General features: G+C 41.4%; 1 protein-coding gene across 50 annotated transcripts in view; it reads left to right on the top strand.

Annotated features, from left to right (window-relative positions):
* TTLL5 (tubulin tyrosine ligase like 5) overlaps nucleotides 1-25,830 on the top strand; it is a 317,966-nt gene that overhangs the window by 244,839 nt on the left and 47,297 nt on the right. For 26 of the 50 annotated variants that reach the window (XR_014059293.1, XR_014059295.1, XR_014059297.1 and 23 more), the window contains one exon: nucleotides 21,136-21,218. The exons of 1 other annotated variant lie outside the window; for it this stretch is intronic. Coding sequence is in view for 44 of the 49 variants with exons in the window: in XM_081509306.1 (XP_081365432.1) it covers nucleotides 21,136-21,218 (83 nt within the window). In the remaining 5 variants the exon portion in view is untranslated. Of the gene's footprint in view, nucleotides 1-21,135; nucleotides 21,219-25,066; nucleotides 25,190-25,830 lie in introns of all 50 variants that reach the window. 23 more of the 50 variants (XR_014059294.1, XR_014059296.1, XM_081509290.1 and 20 more) reach the window with 1 other exon arrangement.

A 25,830-nucleotide genomic window follows, 5' to 3' on the forward strand; every position in this document is an offset into this window, starting at 1 on the left:
TTAAGAAAAGAGAGCCTTTTTAAATTACATCAGAAATAATAATGTGCATTGGTGTACAGAGTTAGAAAAATACCTAGGAATAAACATAGTGAAGGAGGTGAGAAAATACGTACACTGAACACTGTAAGACATTGATGAAAGAATCTGAAGACACAAGTAAACGGAAAGATATTCCATGCTTAAGGACTGAAAGAATTAATATTGTTAAAGCAACCTACAGATTCAGTGCTATCCGTATCACAATTCCAATGGCATTTTTCATAGAAATAGAACAAAAATCCTAAAATTTGGCCTGAATAGCCAAAACAGTCTTGAGAAAGAAAAACAATGCTGGAAGGATAGTGCTCCCTGATTTGAAACAATATTACAAAGCAACAGTAATCAAAACAGTATTGGCATACACACAGGAACATAGATCAGCGGAACAGAATAGAGATCCCAGAAATAAACCTAGGCATGTTTGGTCAATTAATTTATGACGAAAGAGCCAAGACTATACAAAGGGGAAAAGGATAGTCTCTTCAATACATGCTGTTGGAAAAATTGGATAGCCACATGCAAAAGAATGAAACTGGATCACTATTTTAAACCATACACAAAAGTTAACTCAAAATGGAATAAAGGCTTGAATGCTAGAATGGAAACCATAAAACTCCTAAAAGAAAACATAGGCAGTAATCTCCTTGACTCAGTCTTGACAATGATATTTTGGATTTGACAGCAAAAGAAAAAAATAGACAAGTGGAACTGCATCAAACCTAAAAGTTTCTGCATAGGAAAGGAGATCAACAAAATGAAAATGCAACCTACCAAGTGGGAGAAAATATTTGTAAATCATATAGCTGATAAAGTGTTAATATGCAAGTTATATAAACAACTCATGCAGCTCAATGGGAAAAAAACAATCCAATTAAAACATGGGCAGAGAACCTGAATAGACGTTTTTCCAAAGAAGACATTCAAATGGCTAAGAGGTACAGGAAAAGGTGTTCAGCATTACTAATCATCAGAGAAGGGCAAATCAAAGCCACCAGGAAATGCCACCTCATACCTGTTGGAATGACTGTCATCAAAAAGACAAGAAATAACAAGTATGGGCAAGAATGTGGAGAAAGGGAAACCGTGTGTACTGTTGGTGGAAATGTAAGGTGGCACAGTCACTCTGGAGAACAGTATGGAGGTTCCTCAAAAACTTAAAAATAGAACCCCCTAGCATTCCTGGACAAAGAAAATGAAAATGGGATGTTGAAAAGATATTTGCACTCCCATGTTCATTGCAGCATGATTCACAATAGCCAAGATATGGAAACAACCAAAGTGTCCATCAATGAATGGATAAAGAAGATGTAGTATATATGTATATAATGGAATATTATTCAACCATGAGAAAGAAGTAAATCCTGCTATTTTTAACAACATAGATGGACCTCGAGGACATTATGCTAAGTGAAGTAAGGTGGACCTTTCAGGCATTATGCTAAGAGAAATAAGCCAGACAGAGAAAGACAAATATTGCACAGTTCCCTGGTGGCTCAGACGGTAAAGGATCTGCTTGCAGTGCAGGAGACCCAGGTTCGATCCCTGAGTCAGGAAGATCCCCTGGAGAAGGGAATGACTACCCACTCCAGTATTCTTGCCTGGAGAATTCCAAGGACAAAGGACCCTGGCAGGCTAGAGTCCATGGGGTTGCAAAGAATCGGACATGAGGAAGTGACTAAAACACACACACATATCGCTTACATGTGCAATGAAAAAAAAAAACCAAACTCATAGAAACAAAGAAAAGTTGTTGCCAGGACCTGGGGTAGGGGGAAATAGGGAGAGGTTGGTAAAAGGGTACAAACTTTCAGCTATAAGTGAATAAAAATAAAACCTGAGGATCTAATATAACATATGGTGACTGTAGTTGATAACACTGTATTGTATAACTGAAGTTTTCCAAGAGAGTAGAACTTAAATGTTATCACCAAGAAGAAGGAGAAAGAAAGAAAAAGGTAAATATGTGAGTGATATGTGTGTGCTAAGTCACTTCACTTGTGTCCGACTCTTTGGAACCCTATGGACTGTAGCCCACCAGGCTCCTCTGTCCATGGGATTCTCCAGGCCAGAATCCTGGAGCAGGTTGCCATGCTCTCCTCTAGGGAATCTTCCCGACCCAGGATCAAACCCCATCTCTTACGTTTCATGCATTGGCAGATGGGTTCTTTACCACTAGCATCACCTGGGAAGCCCTACATGAGGTGATACATGTGTTAAATAACTAGATAGGGAGAATCCTTCCACAATATATATGCCAAATCACCACAATGTACTTTGAATATCTTATAATTTTGTCACGTCAATAAAGGTGAAATAATTTTTAAAGATAAAAAATGAATTATATATATCAAACTTATGTTTGAAATGTAGGCAACAGTGTACTCAAAGCTAAACTCATCATTATTTTCAGTGTTAAATACGGAAAGAGTGTAAAGGAATTAACCAAGATACAAATGGCAAATTAGCTTCAACCAATAAACTGGTTTCAACTCATTGCAGCAGTGTCATGTTAAAAAGAATTATGAGGACTTCTCTGAGCTCAGCAAGAAAGAGTGCTGTGATAGATTAGTAATGTCTGATGTTGAGAGTAGTGAATATGCAAGCCACATATTTGTCATACCTGAACTAAGCTTCCATCTCTAAAAGCTAGAAAAGGGTCAATAAAACAAAGCTAAGAAAAACAGATCAAAGGAAATCAAGAAGAAAGCAGTATAAACTGAAAAACAAGCAGCAAAATTAGCTAAACCCAAAACATTTTTTAGTTCGGGATAGGGAGACGGGGAAGCAGAAAATAATTTTCACACAGTTCTGCCAGAAAGATAAGAGAATTAAAAATAAAAGTTTAAAAAAGAAGATGTAGGGGAGATGGAAAAATCAGGCGAACACTGCACATAGTTATATGCTACTAAATTTTTAAAACTGGATAAAAGGTAATATTTTGAAAAATGTGGACTCTCAAAATTGGTTCTTGAATAAAAAGAAAACCCAAGTAGAACACGGTTGCTGCTGCTGCTGCTGCTAAGTCGCTTCAGTCATGTCCGACCCTGTGCGACCCCATAGACGGCAGCCCACCAGGCTCCACCATCCCTGGGATTCTCCAGGCAAGAATACTGAAGTGGGTTGCCATTTCCTTCTCCAGTGCATGAAAGGGAAAGGGAAAGTGAAGTCGCTCAGTCGTGTCTGACTCTTAGCGACCCCATGGACTGTAGCCTACCAGGCTCTTCCATCCATGGGATTTTCCAAGCAAGAGTACTGGAGTGGGGTGCCATTGCCTTCTCCGGTAGAACACGGTAGAAGTTTTTAAACTATCCAAATAGGTACTTCAAGAAATAGGGTACACGCATAGGCCTAGGAAGCAATTTTAAAATATCATCTCTAAAGTAGTTCTTTGAACCTTTCTTCTGAACTCTCTGGAGGCTTCCAGTTGCCTGCAAGATAAAGTTGAGAGTCCTTACTCTGGACATTGAAGCCCTCTGCAGTATACCCGCCATCCTGTCTCTAGTCTACTTGGCTCCATTCATTGTTCCTACCTGCCCACATCATGCCCCCTGCACGGAATGCCCTTGTCCATCTTGAGTCGAAGTCCTGCCTTTTATTCAAGATCAGGTTCTAATTTATCACCTTAATGCAGCTTGACCAACTGCCCCATTGTCAACTCTTCAGCTGACTCTACCATCTGCATCCTTGCCTTGTTTTTCCTTTTCCTATGTGTTCTGCTTTCCGTAAGTCTGTTAGGGATAGATGTCTTGTGTTTGTCCTTTTATCATATAAATATTGAATGCCCATTGCTATGCATCGCTCTGGATGTTGGTGATAACACCAGTGGACAAGACAGACATGAGCCCTGTTTTCGTGAAGATCGTTTTTGAGAGAGGAGAGAGAAATTCAGTCCCCAGCCCCTGATAGAGCTTATATTCATGATAAGTTCTCAGGAAATGGTAGTGGAGGAGGCGGTGGTGAAGGTGGAGGTAGTGGCGACTTAATATTTTGCATCAGGGTGAATGCATCAGGGATCACTAAGTAACAAAGATCTCTTCATTAATTATTTAGACCATGTAGAGTATGGGAGGCTGTGGAGTACAACTGCTAATAGCCCAAGATTTCAAATTAGATTTGAATCCTGGCTCCTTCACTTAATTGACTTATTTAGGGATAGCTCTAAGATTCTGTCTTGTTATCTGTAATATTATCAACATTGTGGAGTTGTTCTTAGGATTAAAGGAGATCATGTGTTTCCCTGACATATAGTAAGTGTCTGTTGCATGCTGGTTGGTGTGGTTTGTGATTTCTACTGCTGTTACTGTTCCCTGTTAAATCTCATTTTTGTTGTTACTAAACTGATGTTCATAAGTGTGATATGGCTCTAGCTAACCAGGCTATGGAAATTCACACACATTCTGGTTTCCTGAACACTAATAACGCTGATGACTATTGAAGGCGAAGGCTTAGTTTCAAACAAAACAAAAGATTGAATTTGGACTTGCTGACTTCCAGTCAAGTTGGCTCCATAAGTTTATGCTTAGTATTCCCCCTCTGCTTCAAACACAGCAGTGACAGATAAACAGCTTAAAGAAGAAAAGAAACAAGGGAAGCATCTCCATGGCCCCAAAGTGTACTGCAACAAATGGCAATCAGTGAAAGAGGCTGAAGCAACGAGCTTTGTGAGCCCTGCTGTGGAAGCAGGCAGTGGCAGCCTGGACCTCAGCTCCCGTGGCATATTGGGGCCTGAGAGTGCCCTACCCAAGAGGAGAGACTCATTCATAGAAAACAAAAGAGCGATTTTTCAGTTGGAGATGATACTGCCCCCAGAAGGCATTTGGCAGTGTCTGGAGTCACTGGTTGTGAGTTGGGGAAGGGGTGTTGCTACTGGATGAGTAGAGTCTAGAGGTGGTACTAAAAAACTAAAAAAGACATCCTGTGAAGCATAGGACAGTTTCCCATAGTGAAGAATTATCCAGTCCAAAATGTCAGTATACCAAACTTGGAAGATCCTGAGCTAAAGAATGCTTTGGGCTCTCCTACAGAAAGACTTATAAAGCAGACATGGACCCACTGGCTGAGGCTCAATCTTTATATGAGGCCATGAGCCTACAGAGTTAGAAAGATAATGAAATATGTTCTGAATTTCTATTCATCTCTGTGTCAGAGGCACCAAAATACCACTGTAAAGTCTGGTTCTAGATTGGAGTCAGGGGGACTGGGTGGAGGCAACTGTGAAGTCTTCATACAGGGAGGGATGAACAAGTAGAGAGACAAAGGGGGAAACTGATTCCTATTCAAAATGAGCCTGCAAACCAGAACTCTGAAACACAGGAATAAATCTAATATTAAGAAAGATTGCCTGCAGAATCAAAACTGAACCATGAATTCCTTACAGATGAAATTAATATTTTGAATGGTGAGACATATTCGATCATGTATCTAGCTGTATCTTGTGGATTATGACATGTGACTCTAATAGGAGTATCAGAAGAGAGAGCTGAAGGATAGGTGAACAAGCAATTCCTTAAAAAATAATAACAGAATTCTTGGATAAAGATATGAGTCCTCACCTAAAAAAATCATTCTTTGCACCAAAAGAAATGCACCTCTAGAGACATCATAGTGTGTCTGCACAGAAAGTGCAGACCATCAAGCATAAATGGGGAGTCTAACATATTACCTGGAAGAAACCTGCTTTTAACTACAAAGAAAAAGAGAGCAGCAGCAGCCTTCTCTTCGGAAGTAATAAGTGGCAGGAGACAAGAACTAATTGCTTTAAAGTGTTGAGGGAAAGTAACCTTCAGTCTAGAATTCTACATATAGCTAAATTATCATTCAAGAAAGAAGGCAAAAAATAATAATTTGAGATATTCGAAGTCTAAGAGGATACCCATGGCCCTCACTGAAAAAATTAGCGAAGATAAATGTGAACACAGAATAACATGAAACAATGAAGCGCAAAAACTGTATAAAATGTCTGTACACATTAACGACTATAAAAATAATTGGTTTTCTTAAAAGGCTTAAACACGTTTAAGACAACAGGATTCAAGGACAAGAGTATTCAGTGGACAGTAAATGGGTAAACACATCTGTGTCAAGTTCAAGAGCAAGATGGAAATACTGAATAGCTTTAGACTTTCTTAGAAAATAGTAGCTAAGTAGTAGATATACAGTCTGCTGCTTTCAAACCAACAGAGGGGGAGAGAAGGGGATTTAGAAACTTTATGAATCCAGTGGGAGGCAGGAAATGGGAAAAAAGCAAAGGAAAAAGATAGTAAGTGGAAAATTAAGATAAAATAAAACACATGAGTAATCCCAATAAATGTTAACAGATTATACTCTTTATTAAAAGATAGATTATCTAATTCTGTTTTTTAAAACATTCATTTATAGGCTGCTTAAAAGATATACTGAAAGGAAAACCTCAGAAAGGTAAAAGATTGGAAAAAAGATAAACCATGCAATACTAATTAGAAGGAGAACTAGTATGTTGTGGTTCAGTTGCCAAGTCTGTCCAACTTTGCAACCCCGTCAACTACAGCACGCCGAACCTCCCTGTTCTTCACTATCTCCTGGAGTTTGCTTAAATTTATGTTCATTTAATCAGTGATGCGATCTAATCATCTTATTCTCTGCTGCTGCCTTCTCCTTTTGCATTCAATCTTTCCTAGCATCAGGGTCTTTTCCAATGAGTCATCTCTTCTCATCAGATATCCAAAGTACTGGAGCTTCCGCTTCAGCATCAGTCCTTCCAATGACTGTTCAGGGCTGATTTCCTTTAAGATTGACTAGTTTGATCTCTTTGGAGTCCAAGGGACTCTCAAGAGTCTTCTCCAGCACAATTCAAAAGCATGAATTCTTTGGCGCTCAGCCTTCTTTATGGTCCAACTCTCACATACATACATTACTACTGGAAAAACCGTAGCTTTGACTATGTGGACCTTTGTCAGGAAAGTGATGTTTCTGCTTTTTAATATACTATTGAGGTTTGTCATGGCTTTCCTTCCAAAGAGCAAGCATCTTTTAATTTCATGGCTGTAGTCACCACTGTGATTTTGGAGCCCAAGAAAATAAAATCTGTCACTGCTTCCACTTTTTCCCCTTCTATTTGCCATGAAGTGATGGGACCAGAGGCCATGATCTTAGTTTTTTGAATGTTGAGTTTTAAGCCAGCTTTTTCACTCTTCTCTTTCACCCTCATCAAGAGGCTCTTTGGTTCCTCTTCGCTTTCTGCCATTAGGCTGGTGTCATCTGCATATCTCAGGTTGTTAATATTTCTCCTGGCAATCTTGATTCTAGCTTGTGCTTCATTCAGCGTGGCATTTCACATTATATACTCTGCATTTAAGTTAAATAAACAGGGTAACAGTATACAGCCTTGGCGTACTCCTTTCCCAATTTTGTACCCGTCAGTTGTTCCATGTAAGGTTCTAACTATTTCTTCTTGACCCGCATACAGGTTTCTCAAGAGGCAGGTCAGGTGGTCTGGTATTCCCATCTATTTAAGAATTTTCTACAGTTTGTTGTGATCTACAGACAAAGGCTTTTGAGTAGTCAATCAAGCAGAAGTAGATGTTGTTTCTGAAATTCCTTGTATAGCCATAGATAAAAGGAAGTTAAGCAAAAAGCACTGCCAGGTATAAAGAAAAGTACTTGTATGCACTTAACATAACTTCAAAGTGTATAAATCAAAAAATATAAATAAAAAGCTAGCAAATTATATAAGAGAAATCCACAAATTATCATAGTGATTATTTAAATATAATTCTATTGGTAACTGATAAGTAACTCAAAAATTTCTGAGGATTTTGAATCCTTGAAATGCAGAATTAACTGTTTGCTTTAATAAGTGGCTTTTAATCTTTTTGACAACCACTCATAATTTTAAAATACATTTTATATGCAACCCAGTAAAAATATCTATATATGTATGAAGTTAAAGTTTCACATAATACTTTTAAAAATGCTGATTGTGTCCCCTAAATTAATTTTACAAACACCCCCTTATGAGTCACAACTCATGGGAAAACGTGAATAGCTATGCATAGTCTCTTGGGCCCAAAAGGGATCATATACATTCTTTTAAAGTACATGTGGAGGACTTCCGTGGTGGTCCAGTGGCTAAGGCTCTGTGCTCTCAGTGCAAGCGGCCCAGGTTCAATACCTGATCGGGGAACTAGACACCACAAGCTGCAATAAGAGTCTAACTGTTGCAGCTAAAGACTCTGCGCGCTGCCGCGAAGACTGAAGATCCCAAGTGCTGCAACAAAGACCTGGTGCGGCCAAAGAAATAAATACTTAAAAAAAAGTAAAGTATGCCTGGAATATTTATGAAATTTCAGTACATACTGTGTCATAAATGAAGGCTCTGCCTATTTCAAAATATCAATATCACACTTTATAATCTCTCTCTCTCTTTCTCTGTTCAGTCGCTAAGTCGTGTTCAACTCTTTTGCAACCCCCATGGGCTATAGTCCACCAGGCTTCTCTGTCTGTGGGGTTCTCAGGCCAGAATACTGGAGTGGGTTGCAATTTCCTTCTCCAGGGGATCTTCCCAGACCAGGTATCAAACCTGCATCTTCTACATTGGCAGGCAGATTCTTTACCACTGAGCCACTTGAGAAGAATTACATATATAATGGTTTCTTTAAAGGCCCATGTGTTTAGAAGTTTTTTAAAATAGAGTATATAATACTCAGTTATTAAAGAGGTAATCATAACAAAAATAATAATCATTAAAACTGAATGGCCATGAAAGTATGACAGATCAGATTTTTGGGATAGTCAAAACTGCACTCGAAAGTAAGCTTATAACCTTAAATACATTTATTCCAAAGATAGGAAAGCTTGAAAATCAATGAGTTAGTCATTTAACTTGAAACACTGTAAATGAAACAACAGTAAATTAACCAAAATCAAATAATAAAAATACAGAAATTACTTAGAACAACCTGGCACGTGGGAGAACATGGGAGAACAGTGCCTCACTCAGTGTCTGGCACATATTAGGTGTCCATTAAAAAGTTGGTGAAGCAATGAATGAAACAACAAATAAAAACTCTGCAGTGATTAATAATTTTTTAAGTGAAAAGACACACATAAATAATATTAGGAATGAAAAGAAATGTGACAAGAAATAAAGTGGACTTGTAAAATGTGTTCTGTGCACCAATAGTACACAAATTGACTTCACTAAATGTTTCTTGAATTGGTTTTGGAACCAGATTCACATTAATAATGTTCTAATTGTTATTTGCTAAGGATTGGAATGTTAGTATTTGTTTGTGAAATGTGTATATCATCCCTGGACAGGATTACACATACATCTATCTGCATGTAGATATGTTGTATGGAAAATTAGAAGATAATCTGTGAGAAATGTTTGCTAAGCAAAGTTGAAGTCTTTTGGTGGGGGGCGACGGGGGGGTATTCAATTCTTTAACCTAATTTGCATCTTAGGATTTCTTCTATCCTTTGAGAATTGAAAGTGGTGGTCACCAGTACTTTATAAAATTGATCAAGTTTGAAGATGTTTCTTTTCAGGACCTTGACAGATGCCACCACAGCTGTTTGCCACAGCCCTGGCGAGATCAGCGTTTCTAACTCTACTCTTTCTGTAAAATCTTGAGCATTTTCCTTTTGTGGGTGTTCCCTTCTATGGAAAGGTCATTCCTAATGTGGCATGAATCCAAGGTAGACTTTCACTAAACCATTGAAATAGAAAACTAGTACCTCTATGTTAGAGATGTGGAAAGTCTTGAAATATAGCACCAGACCACAGTCAACCTTGTGAAGTAACGATCAAAACAGATCTTAAAGAAAGAATATCACTTTCAGGAAAAGTTTCCATTGATCAAAATAATGGTCGGAGGCAGGGAGAGGAAACCACAAATACAGGAAATACAGAGTCACCCTTACCAGCAAAATGGATAATGGGGATTTTACCCGTTATAACCCTCCTTGGTGATGGCATGTTAGGTAGGCCTGCTGTATGGTGTGATCTTAATGGTGGTGGAACTCCTAGCCAGCCATTTAATCATCATCTAGTCTCTAAGTAGAGACTTGCCCTAGAAGAAATCTCTCAAAATAATAAATGCAGACAGTATTTCCACTTACAGAGATACTACTTGTTTGCAATGTATTATTGAACGACATCTTTGAAAGGCCTGTTCCCCTCAGTGCCAGGATCTTTCTTGGACCTCAGGAAAATGGAAGAGGCAAAAGGAGTAGAAAGAAATGGAGCAAGTGAATCGAATTCTGGGTTAGGAAGTATATATCTAATATTTGAGGAAACTCCTTAGGTACTAAATTTGAACATGTCCCAAGGAAAGTTCCTTTCTGTGTTGAGATGTCACCCGTTAATAGAGTTCTTCTAATTCATCATTGCTACTAATGTAGGCACCTATCTTATTTCACTTTTTAGGTGGCTCAGTTCATCAGGAATCTTGCCCTTCAGCAGTTTTTGACAATTATAGACAGTTCATCTGCAGAGAAGGGTCTGAACTAAGCCAGTTACCACAGCTGAGATTGTAGTAAGCCCACGTCTAACTCTTCTTCCATCTCCAAAACTTTCACCATTTCCAGGAATAATAGTTGAGGAACACTGAAGAATCAGTCATCCCTCACACTCTCCTTGGTTTGAACTCTAGCTTTTGTGATTCATCCAGCCCAGCATTTTGTGTGATGTACTCTGCATATAAGCTAAATTAACAGTGTGACAATATACAGCCTTGTTGTACTCCTTTCTCGATTTTGAACCAGTCTGTTCCATGTCCAGTTCTAACCATTGTTTCTTGACCTACATACAGGTTTCTCAGGAGATTGGGAAGTCGTACGTTAGATTTATTGAGACTGCTTGTCAGTCTCAGATTAAACCTGTCTTCCAAAGAGTGTTGGAAAGTAATTCTAACTGGATTTCTGCCTCATAAGTTACCAACAATTACCTTTTGACTTTAATAGCAAATTGCTGTTAAGTTGCAGCTTCTGAGTACTTCATGGTCATTCTTCTACAGTTTAGCACTAATAATCCATATGAGTTAGAATCAGTGAGTCATCCAACTTAATATTTCTTCATGTAGGGGACTTCCCTGGTGGTCCAGTGGTTAAAAATCTGCCTTTAAATGCAGGGTGGGATCCATGGTTGGGGAACTAAGATCCACATGTTGTGGGGCAACTAAGCCCACATCCACAACTACTGAGCCTGCAATCTAGAGTGTACATGCTGTGACAGAGATTCCATGCCATAACTAAGACATGGCAGCCAAATAAATAGATAAATATTTTTAAAAATATTTCTTCATGTAGATAGGCCCATAGTAAATGCAAAGACTGTTGATATTCCTGTGGTTGTTCAGTCCCTAAGTTATGTCTGACTCTTTGTGACCCCATGGACTGCAGCACACCAGGCTTCCTTGTCTTTTAATGTCTCCTGGAGTTTGCTCAAATTCATTTCCATTGAGTTGGCGATGCTGTCTAACCATCTCATCCTCTACTACCCCCTTCTCCTTTTGCCTTCAGTCTTTCTCACCATCAGAGTCTTTTCCAATGAGTCATCTCTTCTTATCAAATGGCCAAAGTATTGGAGCTTCAGCTTCAGCTTCAGCACCAGTCCTTCCAATGGATATTCAGGGTTCATTTCCTTAAAGATTGACTGGTTTGATCTCCTTGTGGTCCAAGGGACTCTCAAGAGTCTTCTCCAACACCACAATTCAAAAGCATCAATTCTTTGGTGCTGAGCCTTCTTTCTGGTCCAACTCTCACATCCGTACAGGACTACTAGAAAGACCGTACGTAGCTTTGACTATGCCGACCTTTGTCAGCAAAGTGATGCCTCTGCTTTTTAATATTCTGTGTAGGTTTGTCATAGCTTTCCTTCCAAGGAGCAAATGTCTTTTAATTTCATGGCTGTAGTCACCATCTGCAGTGATTTTGGAGCCCAAGAAAATAAAATCTGTCACTGCTTCCACTTTTTCCCCTTCTACTTGCCATGAAATTATGGGACTGGATGCCATGATCTTAGTTTTGGAATGTTGAGGTTTAAGCCAATTTTTTCACTCTTCTCTTTCACCCTCATCAAGAGGCTCTTTAGTGCCTGTTCACATTCTGCCATTAGACAGATATCATCTCCATATCTCAGGTTGCTGATATTTCTCCTAGCAATCTTGATTCCAGCTTGTGATTCATCTAGCCCAGCATTTTGTATGATGTACTCTGCATAGAAGTTAAATAAGCAGTGTGACAATATATAGCCTTGTCTTACTCCTTTCCCAATTTAGAACCAGTCCGTTGTTCCATGTCCAGCTCTAACTGTTGCTTTTTGACCTCCCATATAGGTTTCTTAGGAGCCAAGTAAGGTGGTCTGGTATTCTCATCTCTTTAAGAATTTTCTACAGTTTGTTGTGGTCTGCATAGTCAAAGGCTTTAGCGTAGTCAGTGAAACAGAAATAGATGTTTTTCTGGAATTCTCTTGCTTTCTATATGATCCAACAAATGTTGGCAATTTGATCTCTGGTTCCTCTGCCTTTTCTAAACCCAGCTTGTCCATGTGGAACTTCTTGGTTCATGTACTGCTGAAGCCTAAGTTGAAGTATTTGAGCATTACCTTACCAGCATGTTAAATGAGCACAACTGTACAATAGTTTGAAGATTCTTTGGTATTGCCCTTCTTTGGGATTGGAATGAAAACTGACCTTTCCAGTGCTGTGGCCACTGCTGAGTTTTCCAAATTTGTTGGCATATTGAATGCAACACTTTAACAGCATCATCTTTTAGGATTTTAAATAATTCATCTGGAATTCCATTACATACACTAGCTGCTTCCTAATGCCCGCTGACTTCACACTCCAGGATGTCTGACTTTAGGTGAGTGACCACACCATCATGGTAATCTGGGTCATTAAGACTTTTTTGGTATTGTTCATCTGCATACCCTTGCCACTTCTTCTTACTCTCTTCTGCTTCTGTTAGGTCCTTACCGTTTCTGTCCTTTATCATGCCCATCCTTGCGTGAAATGTTCCTTGATATATTCAGTTTTCTTGAAGAGATTTCTATTCTTTCCCATTCTGTTGTTTTCCTCTATTTCTTTGCATTATTCACTTAAGAAGGCTTTCTTATCTCTCCTTGCTGTTCTCTGGAACTCTGCATTCAGTTGGGTATATCTTTCCCTTTCTTCCTTGCCTTTCTCTTCTTTTCTCAGCTATCTGTAAAGCCTGTTCAGACAACCACTTTACCTCCTTGCATTTCTTTTTCTTTGAGATGATTTTGGTCATCGCCTCTTGTACAATGGTATGAACCTCTATCCACAGTTCTTCAGGCACTCTGCCAGATCTAATCCCTTTAATCTATTCATCATCTCCACTGTATAATCATAAGGGATTTGGTTTAGGTCTTTTTACTCCTACTTTCCCTACTTCCTTCAGTTTAAGCCTGAATTTTGAAATGAGGAGATCTTAAGACTTAGATCAAGATCTAAGTCTTCATAGAACCAGTCAACTTCAGCTTCTTCAGCAGTAGGGGCTGGGATGTAGACTTGGATTACTGTGAGGCTGAAAGGTTTGTCTTGGAAATGAAGCTAGATCCTTCTGTCGTTTTTGAGATCGCACCCAAGTACTGCATTTCAGATGCTTTTGTTGACTATGAGGGCTACTCCATTTCTTCTAAGGAATTCTTGCCCACAGTAGTAGATATAATGGTCATTTGAATTAACATCACCCATTCCTGTCCATTTTAGTTCACTGATTTCCAAGATGTCGATGTTCACTCTTGCCATCTCCTGCTTGACCATTTGCAATTTACCTTGATTCATGAACCTAACATTCTAGGTTCCTATGCAGTATTGTTCTTTACAGCACTGGCATTTACTTTTACCACCAGACACATCCACAGCTGAGCATCATTTCTGCTTTGGCTCAGCCTCTTCGTTCTTCTTGGAGCTATTACTAATTGCTATCCACTCTTCCCCAGTAGCATATTGGACACCTTCTCACCTAGAGGGCTTATCTTCCAGTGTCATATATTTTTTTTGCCTTTTCATACTGTTCATGGGGTTCTCGCAGCAAGAATACTGGAGTGGTCCACATTTTGTCAGAACTCTCCACCATGACCTGTCTGTCTTGGGTGGCTCTACATGGCATGGCTTATAGCTTCATTAAGTTACACAAGCCCCTTTGCCATGACAAGGCTGTGATCCATGTATTCCTAAGTAAAAATAATGATACTATATTAATCAGTTCAGTCGCTCAGTCGTGTCTGACTCTTTGCGACCCCATGAATCGCAGCACGCCAGGCCTCTCTGTCCATCACCAACTCCCGGAGTCTACCCAAACCCATGTCCATCGAGTCGGTGATACCGTCCAACCATCTCATCCTCTGTCGTCCCCTTCTCCTCCTGCCCCCAATCCTACCCAGCATTAGGGTCTTTTCCAATGAGTCAACTCTTTGCATGAGGTGGCCAAAGTATTGGAGTTTCAGCTTCAACATCAGTCCTTCCAATGAACACCCAGGATTGATCTCTTTTAGGATGGATTGATTGGATCTCCTTGCAGTCCAAGGGACTCTCAAGAGTCTTCTCCAACACCACAGTTCAAAAGCATCAATTCTGTGGCGCTCAGCTTTCTTCACCATCCAACTCTCACATCCATACATGACCACTGGAAAAACCATAGCCTTGACTAGACGAACTTTTGTTGGCAAAGTAATGTCTCTGCTTTTAAATATGCTATCTAGGTTGGCCATAACCTTCCTTCCAAGGAGTAAGCATCTTTTAATTTCATGGCTGCAATCACCATCAGCAGTGATTTTGGAGCCCAAAAAAATCAAGTCAGCCACTGTTTCCACTGTTTCCCCATCTATTTCCCATGAAGTGATGGGACCAGATGCCATAATCTTAGTTTTCTGAACGTTGAGCTTTAAGCCAACTTTTTCACTCTCCTCTTTCACTTTCATCAAGAGGCTCTTTAGTTCTTCTTCACTTTCTGCCATAAGGGTGGTGTCATCTGCATATCTGAGGTTATTGATATTTCTCCCGGCAATCTTGATTCCAGCTTGTGCTTCCTCCAGCCCAGCGTTTCTCATGATGTACTCTGCATATAAGTTAAATAAGCAGGGTGACAATATACAGCCTTGACATACTCCTTTTTCTATTTGGAACCAGTCTGTTGTTCCATGTCCAGTTCTAACTGTTACTTCCTGACCTGCATACAGGTTTCTCAAGAGACAGGTCAGATGGTCTGGTATTCCCATCTCTTGAAGAATTTTCCACAGTTTATTGTGATCCACACAGTCAAAGGCTTCGGCATAGTCAATAAAGCAGAAATAGATGTTTTTCTGGAACTCTCTTGCTTTTTTGATGATCCAGCGGATATTGGCAATTTGATCTCTGGTTCCTCTGCCTTTTCTAAAACCAGCTTGAACGTCTGGAAGTTCACGGTTCACGTATTGCTGAAGCCTATTAATAATTAATGTTTATTTAGCCCTTAGTGTAATGCCTGACACTGTACTAAGATGTACTTTACATCCACCATCTAATTTAATTCTTAACAACATTATGAGGTAGGTCCTGTTATCTTAGTGGTAAAGCCCAGTAATTAACTTAAAAAGAACTGAGAGAACATACACTTACCTTCCTATGTAAATATTTCCTAAAATACAAGTACTCCCTATGAAAACAGCAAAGAATCATTGCAGAAACAGATCAGCAAGTGCAGGTTAACATGCAGGCTCTAGACAAGCAGTGTTTTAAAAGTTCTTATTTAGGAATGGGTTGTCCAGAAGTTGAAATGTATTTTCCAAGGAAGCGATGTTATCACAACAAAAGCCTATTTACCCATGATGTGCCTAAAGTTGTGATAACATAAACCCAAACCATTTTGTGTACCAGCGTTTCCATGGAAGAATTTACTCTATGCTTCCCCTTGGATGTATGTGGACATACTTCTCCTCCACTGGGGGGAAAGGAACCTCATGCGAGAAACAGTAGTTGTTTAGTCGTTAAGTCGTGTCTGAAACTCTCTGTGACCCTATGGACTGTAGCCCGCCAGGCTCCTCTGTTCATGGGATTTCTCAGGCAAGAATACTGGAGTGGGTTGCCATTTCCTTCTCCTGGGGATCTTCCTGACCCAGGGATCGAACCTGTGTCTCCTACATTGACAGGCAGTTCTTTACCACGGAGCCACCGGGGAAGCCCAGCAGAACTGTTAGAGGTGTTCTCCCGCCGCCTGTGGTGGGGCTGATGGAAGGAGGAGGGTGGAAGGGTGGATGGAACTGGGTACGAAGGGGACAGGGGCAGGGGATCTTGGGTGAGGACCAGGAGGCAGCCTATAAAGATGAAGGGCGGGATAGAGATTCCAGAGAGGAGCGGAGGAAGAGAACTCACTAGCTCTAAACCCCCGGGACTCGCCTCCTGAGTAGCCCTCTGTCCCCGTTCTTTGTTTCTTTTACTGCCTCCCAGTTTTTGCCGGCCCACTTGCCTTTCTACTCCTACACTCAGGGCTTCCTCCATGACACTGAGATCAGCTCCTTAACTTTTCTTGAACTGAGCGCCTCCTAACACAAGCGAACGGGCCTTTAGATTTTTAACATTTTTAAAGGAAAGAGCCCATCCCAGACCCTCCAAAACTTTTTTGTTTCTCACTTGGACCTAGAAGAGCAAGTATCAGCCTACAGATGCTTTGGATGGCTTTGGGGAGTCCATAAGGGACTTAAATAAAATGCACCAGCATTCCAGATGTAGGCCTCCAAGGCTAAAGCTTGGGAGAAGGGAAAACCCTCTGCCCCTTCCTCTCCTTGCATCTGTGGTTCCCCTGTCCTCAGAAGTGGAAAGGGGTGAGCAGGGCCCAGGTTATAGCTCACTAGAGGGGAAGGGCTGTAAGACGGCATGATCCTTGCATCACTCCTGGAGTGTGATTTCAAGCAGCCTGTCTCCATCAGGGCGTGTAGGGAGCACCTGGCACCTAAGCCTCTACCAGGCGTCCCCAGACCTCCTCATACCACCTTGCTCTGTATCCACCAGTCAGTGTTTCCCTGACTTCTCTGGTGGTACCAATCACCTAGGCCCCTGGGGGCTGTAAAAAACCTAAGATCTCAAGGCCTGTCCCAGACCACTGAATCAGGATCTTCAAGGGAAGGGTCTGGAAAGCTTTGTGGTTAACAAGTGACCACAGGTGATTACTGTCAAGAATGGTTGGTGAGCCATGCTGGTCTTTAAAGGCTCCTAGGATATTCGAAGCCCCTTTCTGCCTCAGAATCATTACATAGCCATTTCTTTTCTGCAAAAAACTCTTTCCCGTTCCCTACTCTAGGTTCATGCCTACTTCTCCTGTCTTCATGACTTGGTTGAAGTATGATTTCCTGAGAAAGGCCATCCTGGACCACTGTCCTCACCATCTCAATCAGGTTCCCCATCATAGTCTCTCATAACACCTTGTGCTTTTCCTTCTTAGCATTTATCACACAGTTTGTATCCTATTATTTGCCTATTGTCTACCTTCTCACTGACACTGAGCGTAGAGAATGCTTAGTAGGTAATTTTTGCATGAGTGAATAAGTGGAAAAATAGTGTTGGGTGAAGGTGCTAAAGCTTGGGTTGTATGCTGCTCAACAGATAAAAAACTGATCATACGAGAACTTGACTCTCCCACTTCAAGTTCAGTTACTCAGTCATATCTGATTCTGTGACCCCACGGACTGCAGCACACCGGGCTTCCCTGTCCATCACCAACTCCCAGAGCTTGCTCAAAGTCATGTCCATCGAGTCGGTGATCTCATCCAACCATCTCATCCTCTGTCGTCCCCTTCTCCTCCTCCCTTCAGTCTTTCCCAACATCAGGATATTTTCCAGTGAGTCAGTTCTTCACATCAGGTGGCCAAAGTATTGGAGCTTCAGCTTCAGCAGCAGTACTTCCAATGAATATTCAGGACTGATTTCCTTTAGGATTGACGGGTTTGATCTTCTTGCAGTCCAAGGGACTCTAAAGAGTCTTCTCCAACACCACAGTTCAAAAGCATCAATTCTTCGGCACTCAGCTTTCTTTATAGTTCAACTCTCACATCCATAGGTGACTACTGGAAAAACCATAGCTTTGACTAGATGGACCTTTGTCAGCAAAGTATCATCTCTGCTTTTTAATATGCTGTCTAGGTTGGTCATAACTTTTCTTCCAAGAGCAAGCATCTTTTAATTTCATAGCTGCAGTCACCATCTGCAGTGATTTTGGAGCCCCCCAAAATTAAGTCTGTCACTGTTTCCACTGTTTCCGCATCTATTTGCCATGAAGTGATGAGACTGGATGCCATGATCTTCGTTTTTTGAATGTTGAGTTTTAACCCAGCATTTTCACTTTCCTCTTTCACTTTCATCAAGAGGCTCTTTAATTCATCTTTGCTTTCTGCCATAAGGGTGGTGTCATCTGCATATCTGAGGTTATTGATATTTCTCCTGGCAGTCTTGATTTCAGCTTGTGCTTCATCCAGCCCAGCATTTCACATGATGTACTTTGCATGTAAGTTAAATAAGCAGGGTGACAATATACAGACTTGATGTACACCTTTCCTGATTTGGAACCAGTCTGTTTTTCTATGTCCAGTTGTAACTGTTACTTCTTGACCTGCATACATATTTCTCGGGAGGCAGGTAAAGTGGTCTGGTATTCCCATCTCTTGAAGAATTGTCCAGTTTATTGTGATCCACACAGTCCAAGGCTTTAATTAACATAGTCAATGAAGCAGATGTTTTTCCCAAATTCTCTTGCTTTCTCTATGATCCAACGGATGTTGGCAATTTGATCTCTGGTTCCTCTGCCTTTTCTAAACCCAGCTTGTACATCTGGAAGTTCTTGGTTCATGTGCTGTTGAAGCCTGGCTTGGAGAATTTTGAGCATTACTCTGCTAGCATGTGAGATGAGTACAGTTGTGCGGTAGTTTGAACATTCTTTGGCATTGCCTTTCTTTGGAATTGGAATGAAAACTGACCTTTCCAGCCCTGTGGCTACTGCTGAGTTTTTCAAATTTGCTGGCATCTTGAGTGCAGCACTTTCACAGCATCATCTTTTAGGATTTGAAATAGCTCAACTGGAATTCCATCACCTATACTAGCTTTGATGCTTTCTAAGACCCACTTGACTTTGCACTCCAGGATGTCTGGCTCTAGGTGAGTGATCACACCATCATGATTATCTGAGTAATGAAGATATTTTTTTGTATAGTTCTTCAGTGTATTCTTGCCACCTCTGCTTAATATCTTCTGCTTCTGTTAGGTCCATACCATTTCTGTCCTTTATTGTGCCCATCTTTGCATGAAATGTTCCCTTGGTATCTCTAATTTTCTTGAAGAGATCTCTAGTCTTTCCCATTCTGTTTTCCTCTATTTGTTTGCATTGATCGCTGAGGAAGGCTTTCTTATCTCTCCTTGCTATTCTTTGGAACTTGGCATTCAAATGGATGTATCTTTCCTTTTCTTCTTTGCCTTCCACTTCTCTTTTCTCAGCTGTTTGTAAGGCCTCCTCAGACAACCATTTTGCCTTTTTGCGTTTCTTTTTCTTGGAGATGGTCTTGATCCCTGCCTCCTGTACAATGTCACCAACCTCCGTCCATAGTTCATCAGGCACTCTGTCTATCAGATCTAATCCCTTGAATCTATTTGTCACTTCCACTGTATAAGCATAAGGGATTTGATTTAGGTCATACCTGAATGGTCTAGTGGTTTTCCCCACTTTCTTCAATTTCAGTCTGAATTTGGCAATAAGGAGTTCATGATCTGAGCCACAGTCAGCGCCTGGTGTTGTTTTTGCTGACTGTGTAGAGCTTCTCCGTCTTAGGCTGCAAAAAATATAATCAATCTGATTTCAGTATTGACCACTTTGTGTGATGTCCATATGTAGAGTCTTCTCTTGTGTTGTTGGCAGAGGGTGTTTACTGACTCTCCCAGGTAAAATTTTTACACATCAACTGAAATCGAGGTAGATGGACCCGACAAATAAGTGTACTTCTAGGACAATGGGTCAGATCACTTCTAGAAAGTTTAAGTATGTAACAGTGGGTAGGACTGAAGCAATCTCTATCTTCATGGAGCTCACATTCTAGCAAGGATGACAGATGTTAAGCACCCAGCTACCCCATAGTCCCATGGTGTTGGTAGGGGCTTTCCTGGTGGTCCAGTGGTTAAGCCTGCATGCTGCCACTGCAGGGCATGCAGGTTTGACCCCTCAGAAGTTCTGCATGCCATGAGATGCAGTCAAGGAAAAAACTTTTAAGAAGAAAAAATATATATAAGTTTGGTAAATGCAATGAAAGAATGACAAAGCTGTAAGAATCTGTAGCAGGGAGACCTGGCATAGTCTGTTAGGCATCAGACCAGTGAAAGAATTTCTAAAGCAAGCGACTGGGGAACCTGTGCTGGAAGAATCTAAAATACTCTGTCCTATCTCTTGTCAAAACTTGCTGTGAGGGGAGGTGCCTCTATATGTGGTTTCTCAACCTTGCCACAACCGACATCTTGGACTAGAATATTCTTTGGGGGCACTTTCCAGGGGCACTGCACTGTGGGAAAGGCTTAGCACCATTCCTGGCCTCTACCCACTAGATGCCAGCAGGCCCCACAGTTGTGACAACCACAAATATCTCAGCATCACCAAATGTCCCTTGCTGGGAGGGTGGGGACAGAGGGCTAAGTCCGCCCCTCCTTCCTCCCCCAGTTGAGAACTACTGTTCTGCATAAAACTACTTTTTTTTTTAACGTCTTTACTTACGATTTATCTAAGTCAATACCAGGATCTTAGTTTACTCATTCAGTAAACAAGTTATCTGTTGAGTGCTGATTAGGTGCAGGCGCCATGATAGGTAGTGGGGGGGTGGGGGACACAGTCATGATCCAAGCCTATGTTTTCTTGAAGCTGTGTTCTAGCAGGAAGAAATGGACAATCAATTTTAAAATACGTAACACTTCAGAAGAAGGGGATAGGTTGATAGTAGAAATCCTTTATGATGACATCTGAACTTGAAAGAAGTCTTTAAAAAAGTGGGGGGGCAACCCCAGAAGCAAGAGGCAGCGCCACTGAAGGGCTGTAGTTGACCTCGCCTTTCTGTCTTCAGGTCTAACCAAGCCGCTTGTGTTTCAGAGGGGCCTCCGCAGAAGGGCAGCTGAACGGACTCCAGAGCAGCCTTAACTCTGCAGCCTTTGTGCCCATCACCAGCTCCACAGGTTAGTCCCGGGCGGGGCAGTGGGGAGGGACCGGACCGACCCTTCTCTCCTCTGCCTCTGAGGAGAGCTCCAGTTCAGAGAACGAAGCCTCCCAGGCTTCTGAAGCATTGGCAAACGGGCATGTGGTCACTCTCTTCTTTGAGATGATACATTTTAAGATGAAATAGTTTTTCTGAGCTTAGTTTGGGGTAGATGAAATTTCCCAGTCTGGCAGAGTGTTATCAGATTTGCAGCACTGAGTAAAAATTGCCTGTATTTGACCAGTGTTTTACTGTTTATATGGCATTTCCACACATAGTATTAGCATCTTGTGTTCAATCCTCACCACAGCCCTGTGAGGTACACCCTTGACCCCTCCATGTGAGCAAACAGAGACTCAAACAGTGGAGAGACCTGAGGGAGGCGATCCGCGGGTGCAGATCTGGAGCTGTGGTCCGGTCTGCGTCCTGCGCGCTAACATCATGGTCTGTCGCCAGGTAGTAGCTGAGGGCCTCAAGCCTCCCAACGTGTAAGGCAGCACTAGCCCAGGGATAGCGTCCTGTGAGTAACAGTTCATAAAAGCGCACTCATAAGTAGTCAGAAAATTGAAAGCAAATCCACTATTCGATTCAACAAGTATTTATTTTTGCACACCTCCTATGGAGAAAGTAGCATGCTGGGCAACTGAGACACATGAAGAGTGAAGTAGGCCTTCCCTGCTGTCAGAAAACTCAGAGGCTCAGGGAGAGAGCGGTTGACGGGACGTGGATGCAGGAAGGAGTGCCAGGCACTGCGGACACAGAGAATAATGGTACATGGCGTTGCTGTGTGTCAGGCACACTTCGGAGTGCTTCATATGCAATATGGGAGCTGTAGTCCCTGTTCTACAGCTGAAGACCTAAAGGCACAAACAGATTATGAACCATAATCCAAATTCCCACAGCTGGTCAGTGGTGGAGCAGTATTTGAACCCAAGCAACTTGGCCCAGGCTCTTTAGGGATACAAGAGGGCTTCCTAGAGGAAGACACGTCTAAACTGGGGTCTGACTCTGACAGGTCAGCCGGGAGAGGGGAGGCCTGGGGTGGAAGGAGTTTCAGGAAGAGAGAACAGTGTGGGTGAAGGCCAGTCGAGGGAAGGGGGCTGGTGGTGAAACGGTGCTGTGTTCTGGGAGCCCCCCTGTATCTGTGTGGCTGGGAACTAGGGCCTCTGAGCAGGGGGCTTAAGGGCAGGGTGCAAGGGTGTGTGTGATATAATACACCTTAAAATGATGACAAGATTGTTAAGGAATCTGGTTCATTTGCCTGTATCATGGGGATAATTAATATATATACCTCATAGGCTTACTGTATATAGAGAAAGGCTCTATAACTGCACCCAAGTCAGATAATAATCTGAAAAGAGTATAGATTTTGTTTTCCACTTAAACTCTTCAAACCTAAATTCAAGAAATAGCTGATGGGTATATAACTTCCCCCCTCCTTTCCCCCTAAAAAGAACTCCTAGAACATGGTAGTTATTTTTAAGGAAGTTAAAATTTCCACCTGGAACTCTTACGGCCTGAGAAGTGGGAGGTTAAGAGAACCATGGCCTACCTGGAGTGATTTCCACGAGACAGAGCTCTTAGAGCCTCGGCAGCTCTTCATTTGCTGAGGCTGGAGAGGTTTGAAAAGCTCAGGAGATCCAGGAAACCTGCCTATTTCATTTGCGTGTCTACTTGATACATTACGTATGAAACTGAAGTCTTTGCATGCACTCTGGCCAAGGAAGTTGGAAATTTGAGCAACCAGGCGGGTCACGCTTCTAGCATCTTGATCATGAAGTAGTGTTGACTGACTGTCGATGGTACTTAGCAGTTTCTGTAACAGTTGTACTGAATTTGGTATCAATATAAAACCACAGAACAAGGAGAAGTCCTACTCCTGGTTCTCCTAAGCTTCTGTTATCTATGAATACTTTTCTCCATGCTTCTAACTTAAGATCAGTGCATTGTCTTCTCACCTTGTTTACATAGCCTTCTGTTGACTGCTTTTGTCTCCAAATGACTCTGGGCCTCTCAAGTCCTTTGAATTTGTTCCTCTTCCATGACTTCCTTGGGGTTCTTGATCCTTAGAGAAATGCTGATGAATGTGAGGTGATTAAGGTTCAGGCATTTTCCAGACTTCCCAATAAATGTATTACCTTAGCAATATAATAATAACTAAATAACTACCTGGCACTTCAGTGTTTCACCCACAAATTATCTGTTTTTCTCCATTACACGTAGATTTAAAGGCATTATTCTGGGGGTTGAGAAGCACATCCTATAAAAAGGAGGAGGTTAGGCTGCTATTAAAAGCATTTTTCTTTAAACCCACAAGAAGGGAGAACAACCCCCATAATAAGTCAGAAGGTTTGCACGTCTCTCCATGAGTTGGGAAGTTTTCCTGTACAGGGCTCACTAAACTGCCTGTGAAGGGTGTTTTAGCTCCTGTCTGGTCCAGTTAACTCAGTGATTGAGTCCATGAATGTAGCAAAAGTCTGCTTCCTGACCTCTTGCCCCTTCCCCAAGTCTAGCCAACCAGGCCTTTAAGCTGTGTGACCCTGTTAGTCAGGCCATCTGAACAAGATAGCAGTGTATCCCAGGGGGCTGTTGAAAAACCACTCAAAAGTCCTTTCCCGCTGGCGGTGACCTAGTGACATTCTTTTTATTATGAACGTTAAATGAGGTAGTGAACGTGAAAGCTCTTAGCAGAGTGCCTGGAATGCTCCGTGAATGTTACTTTTCCTTTACTTCCCTACCTCCAGCTATATTCTGTGTGTGCTATAGAAGGGAAGGTGTAGAGTCAGCAGGTTTGGAAATTTGAGAAGGAAGCTGGAATGAGGGCCTTTGGCTCAAAGCCAAAGCCACTGGCCCTCCTCCTTTATAAGCATGGTGTTCTTCTTGAGTTCCGAAGTGGTGATGGTGAACGAAAATAGCAGAGTGCAACAGATTAGATAACTGGCATTTCTCTCATGCTGATTTGATGGTGTAAACTACCATTGTTGTAGGACCTGAAGCCATACCAGCTGCCCTCATCCCTGTCCCTTCGCTTCCTCCTAAGCTTTTCCTGTCCTGGATCCCAGCCTCCATATACACTCCCCCAGGCTTTTTTTTTTTTTTTTTTTTAAAGCTCTTGTAGATCTATAGCTGGAGAAAGGGACCTTACCTGGCCTTTCAAACACCAGCGCTGGATTTCATTTACAAGTTGTGAGAAGCAATGTCTTCTGCTAAGCATTGGTCATGTGGGACCCTGGTAAAATTCTGTGTTGCTTTATGCTTTTTGCGTGGGGACAAGGCAGCAGCACCTCAGTGTGCCTCTGCTTGCCTGCTTTGTTGTCTCTGGGACAACAAGAGAAAGGAACTTATTTCAATATAAAGCAAAGCCAGTGGAGGTCAGACCTTAAGGATCTAGAAATCACTTTGGCTTTCAAGTGAAATTATTTGCCTGGCCGCTCTCGGCAGGATGACCTATTTTTCACTCTCAGATTCTTGTTCTTTTCACATGAATTGTACAGTTATTGGAGATCCGGGGTGGCTTTGGAGTATAATAAATTAATAATAAAAATAAACAAACCCTTGAGATTCTTGCCCTAGTGTCTTATATGCTTCACTGCTCCCAAACGTTCTCTCCCCAGAGCCAGAGGGACAAGATTTTGGGTTTATTACCCACTCTTAACATGGTTAGAAAGCCAAGAGAGAAAGGATAGATTCGATGTTTGGTAGGAAATGGGGCACCAGCATCAGGGCGAACGATGGTCCCCTAAAGCCTAGTTTTAGATTTGACCTCTTGTCCTTTCAGCCAAGATTAAATAAAGTGTTAAGTGAGGGTTTTTTTCTTACATTTTTCAGGATCTTTGGAAGCTCCCCAGGTTATTTTCGCCAGATCCAAACCCTTGCCCACACAATCTGGAGCCCTTGCTACAGTTATAGGACACAGAAAACCAAAGTCGGTGAAGTCAGGGCCAATTTAAGGTAACAGTAAGAAATAAGAGCATATTTTTTTTAATTATAACTTGCTGACTTTATGCCACAGCAAGAGTCTTAATAGCTATCAAGAGAAGTGATAGTTTCTCAAAATGACAAGGAAATTGGCATTTTATAAAAACCAAAGCTCAGAAGGACTCTCCAAAATTGTGGATCCAAGTTAAGCTACCGCTATCTTGCTTCTGTGTTGACCTACCAGTAGGTGGCGCTGTGGCAGTAAGAAATCTCCTTAACTCTTACGGAGGCTTTTGATTAAAAATATGGGGACGTTGAGGCCAATCAAAGAAAGAAACTACAACCGTAATTGAGTTATTCACAAATAAAATGTAACAGGATATGTTGAAAAGCATGATATTTGAAGATCAAATTGCAATAGCATCTAAAGAAGATGAATATTTATTTTTAAAGAAGACTTTTAGACTACAGTTGAGTAATTTGTGAATTGGACTTTGAGATAATAGGCGATAGGCAAAGAAAAAAAATTTTTGTAATTTTTTGACGAGATTGATTAATTATGCTTCTTTCTAAGATAAACGTATACTATAATTGAAGGAAAAACAAAACTATAACCCCATCCTACCACTTGTCCCAAAAAAGCTCCTTCCTTGAAGGAATGGCCTGACTTGACC

Source organism: Giraffa tippelskirchi, chromosome 7 (assembly GCF_054371585.1).
Source record: "Giraffa tippelskirchi isolate mGirTip1 chromosome 7, T2T-mGirTip1v1.2.pri, whole genome shotgun sequence".
Taxonomy (NCBI): Eukaryota; Metazoa; Chordata; class Mammalia; order Artiodactyla; family Giraffidae; genus Giraffa; species Giraffa tippelskirchi.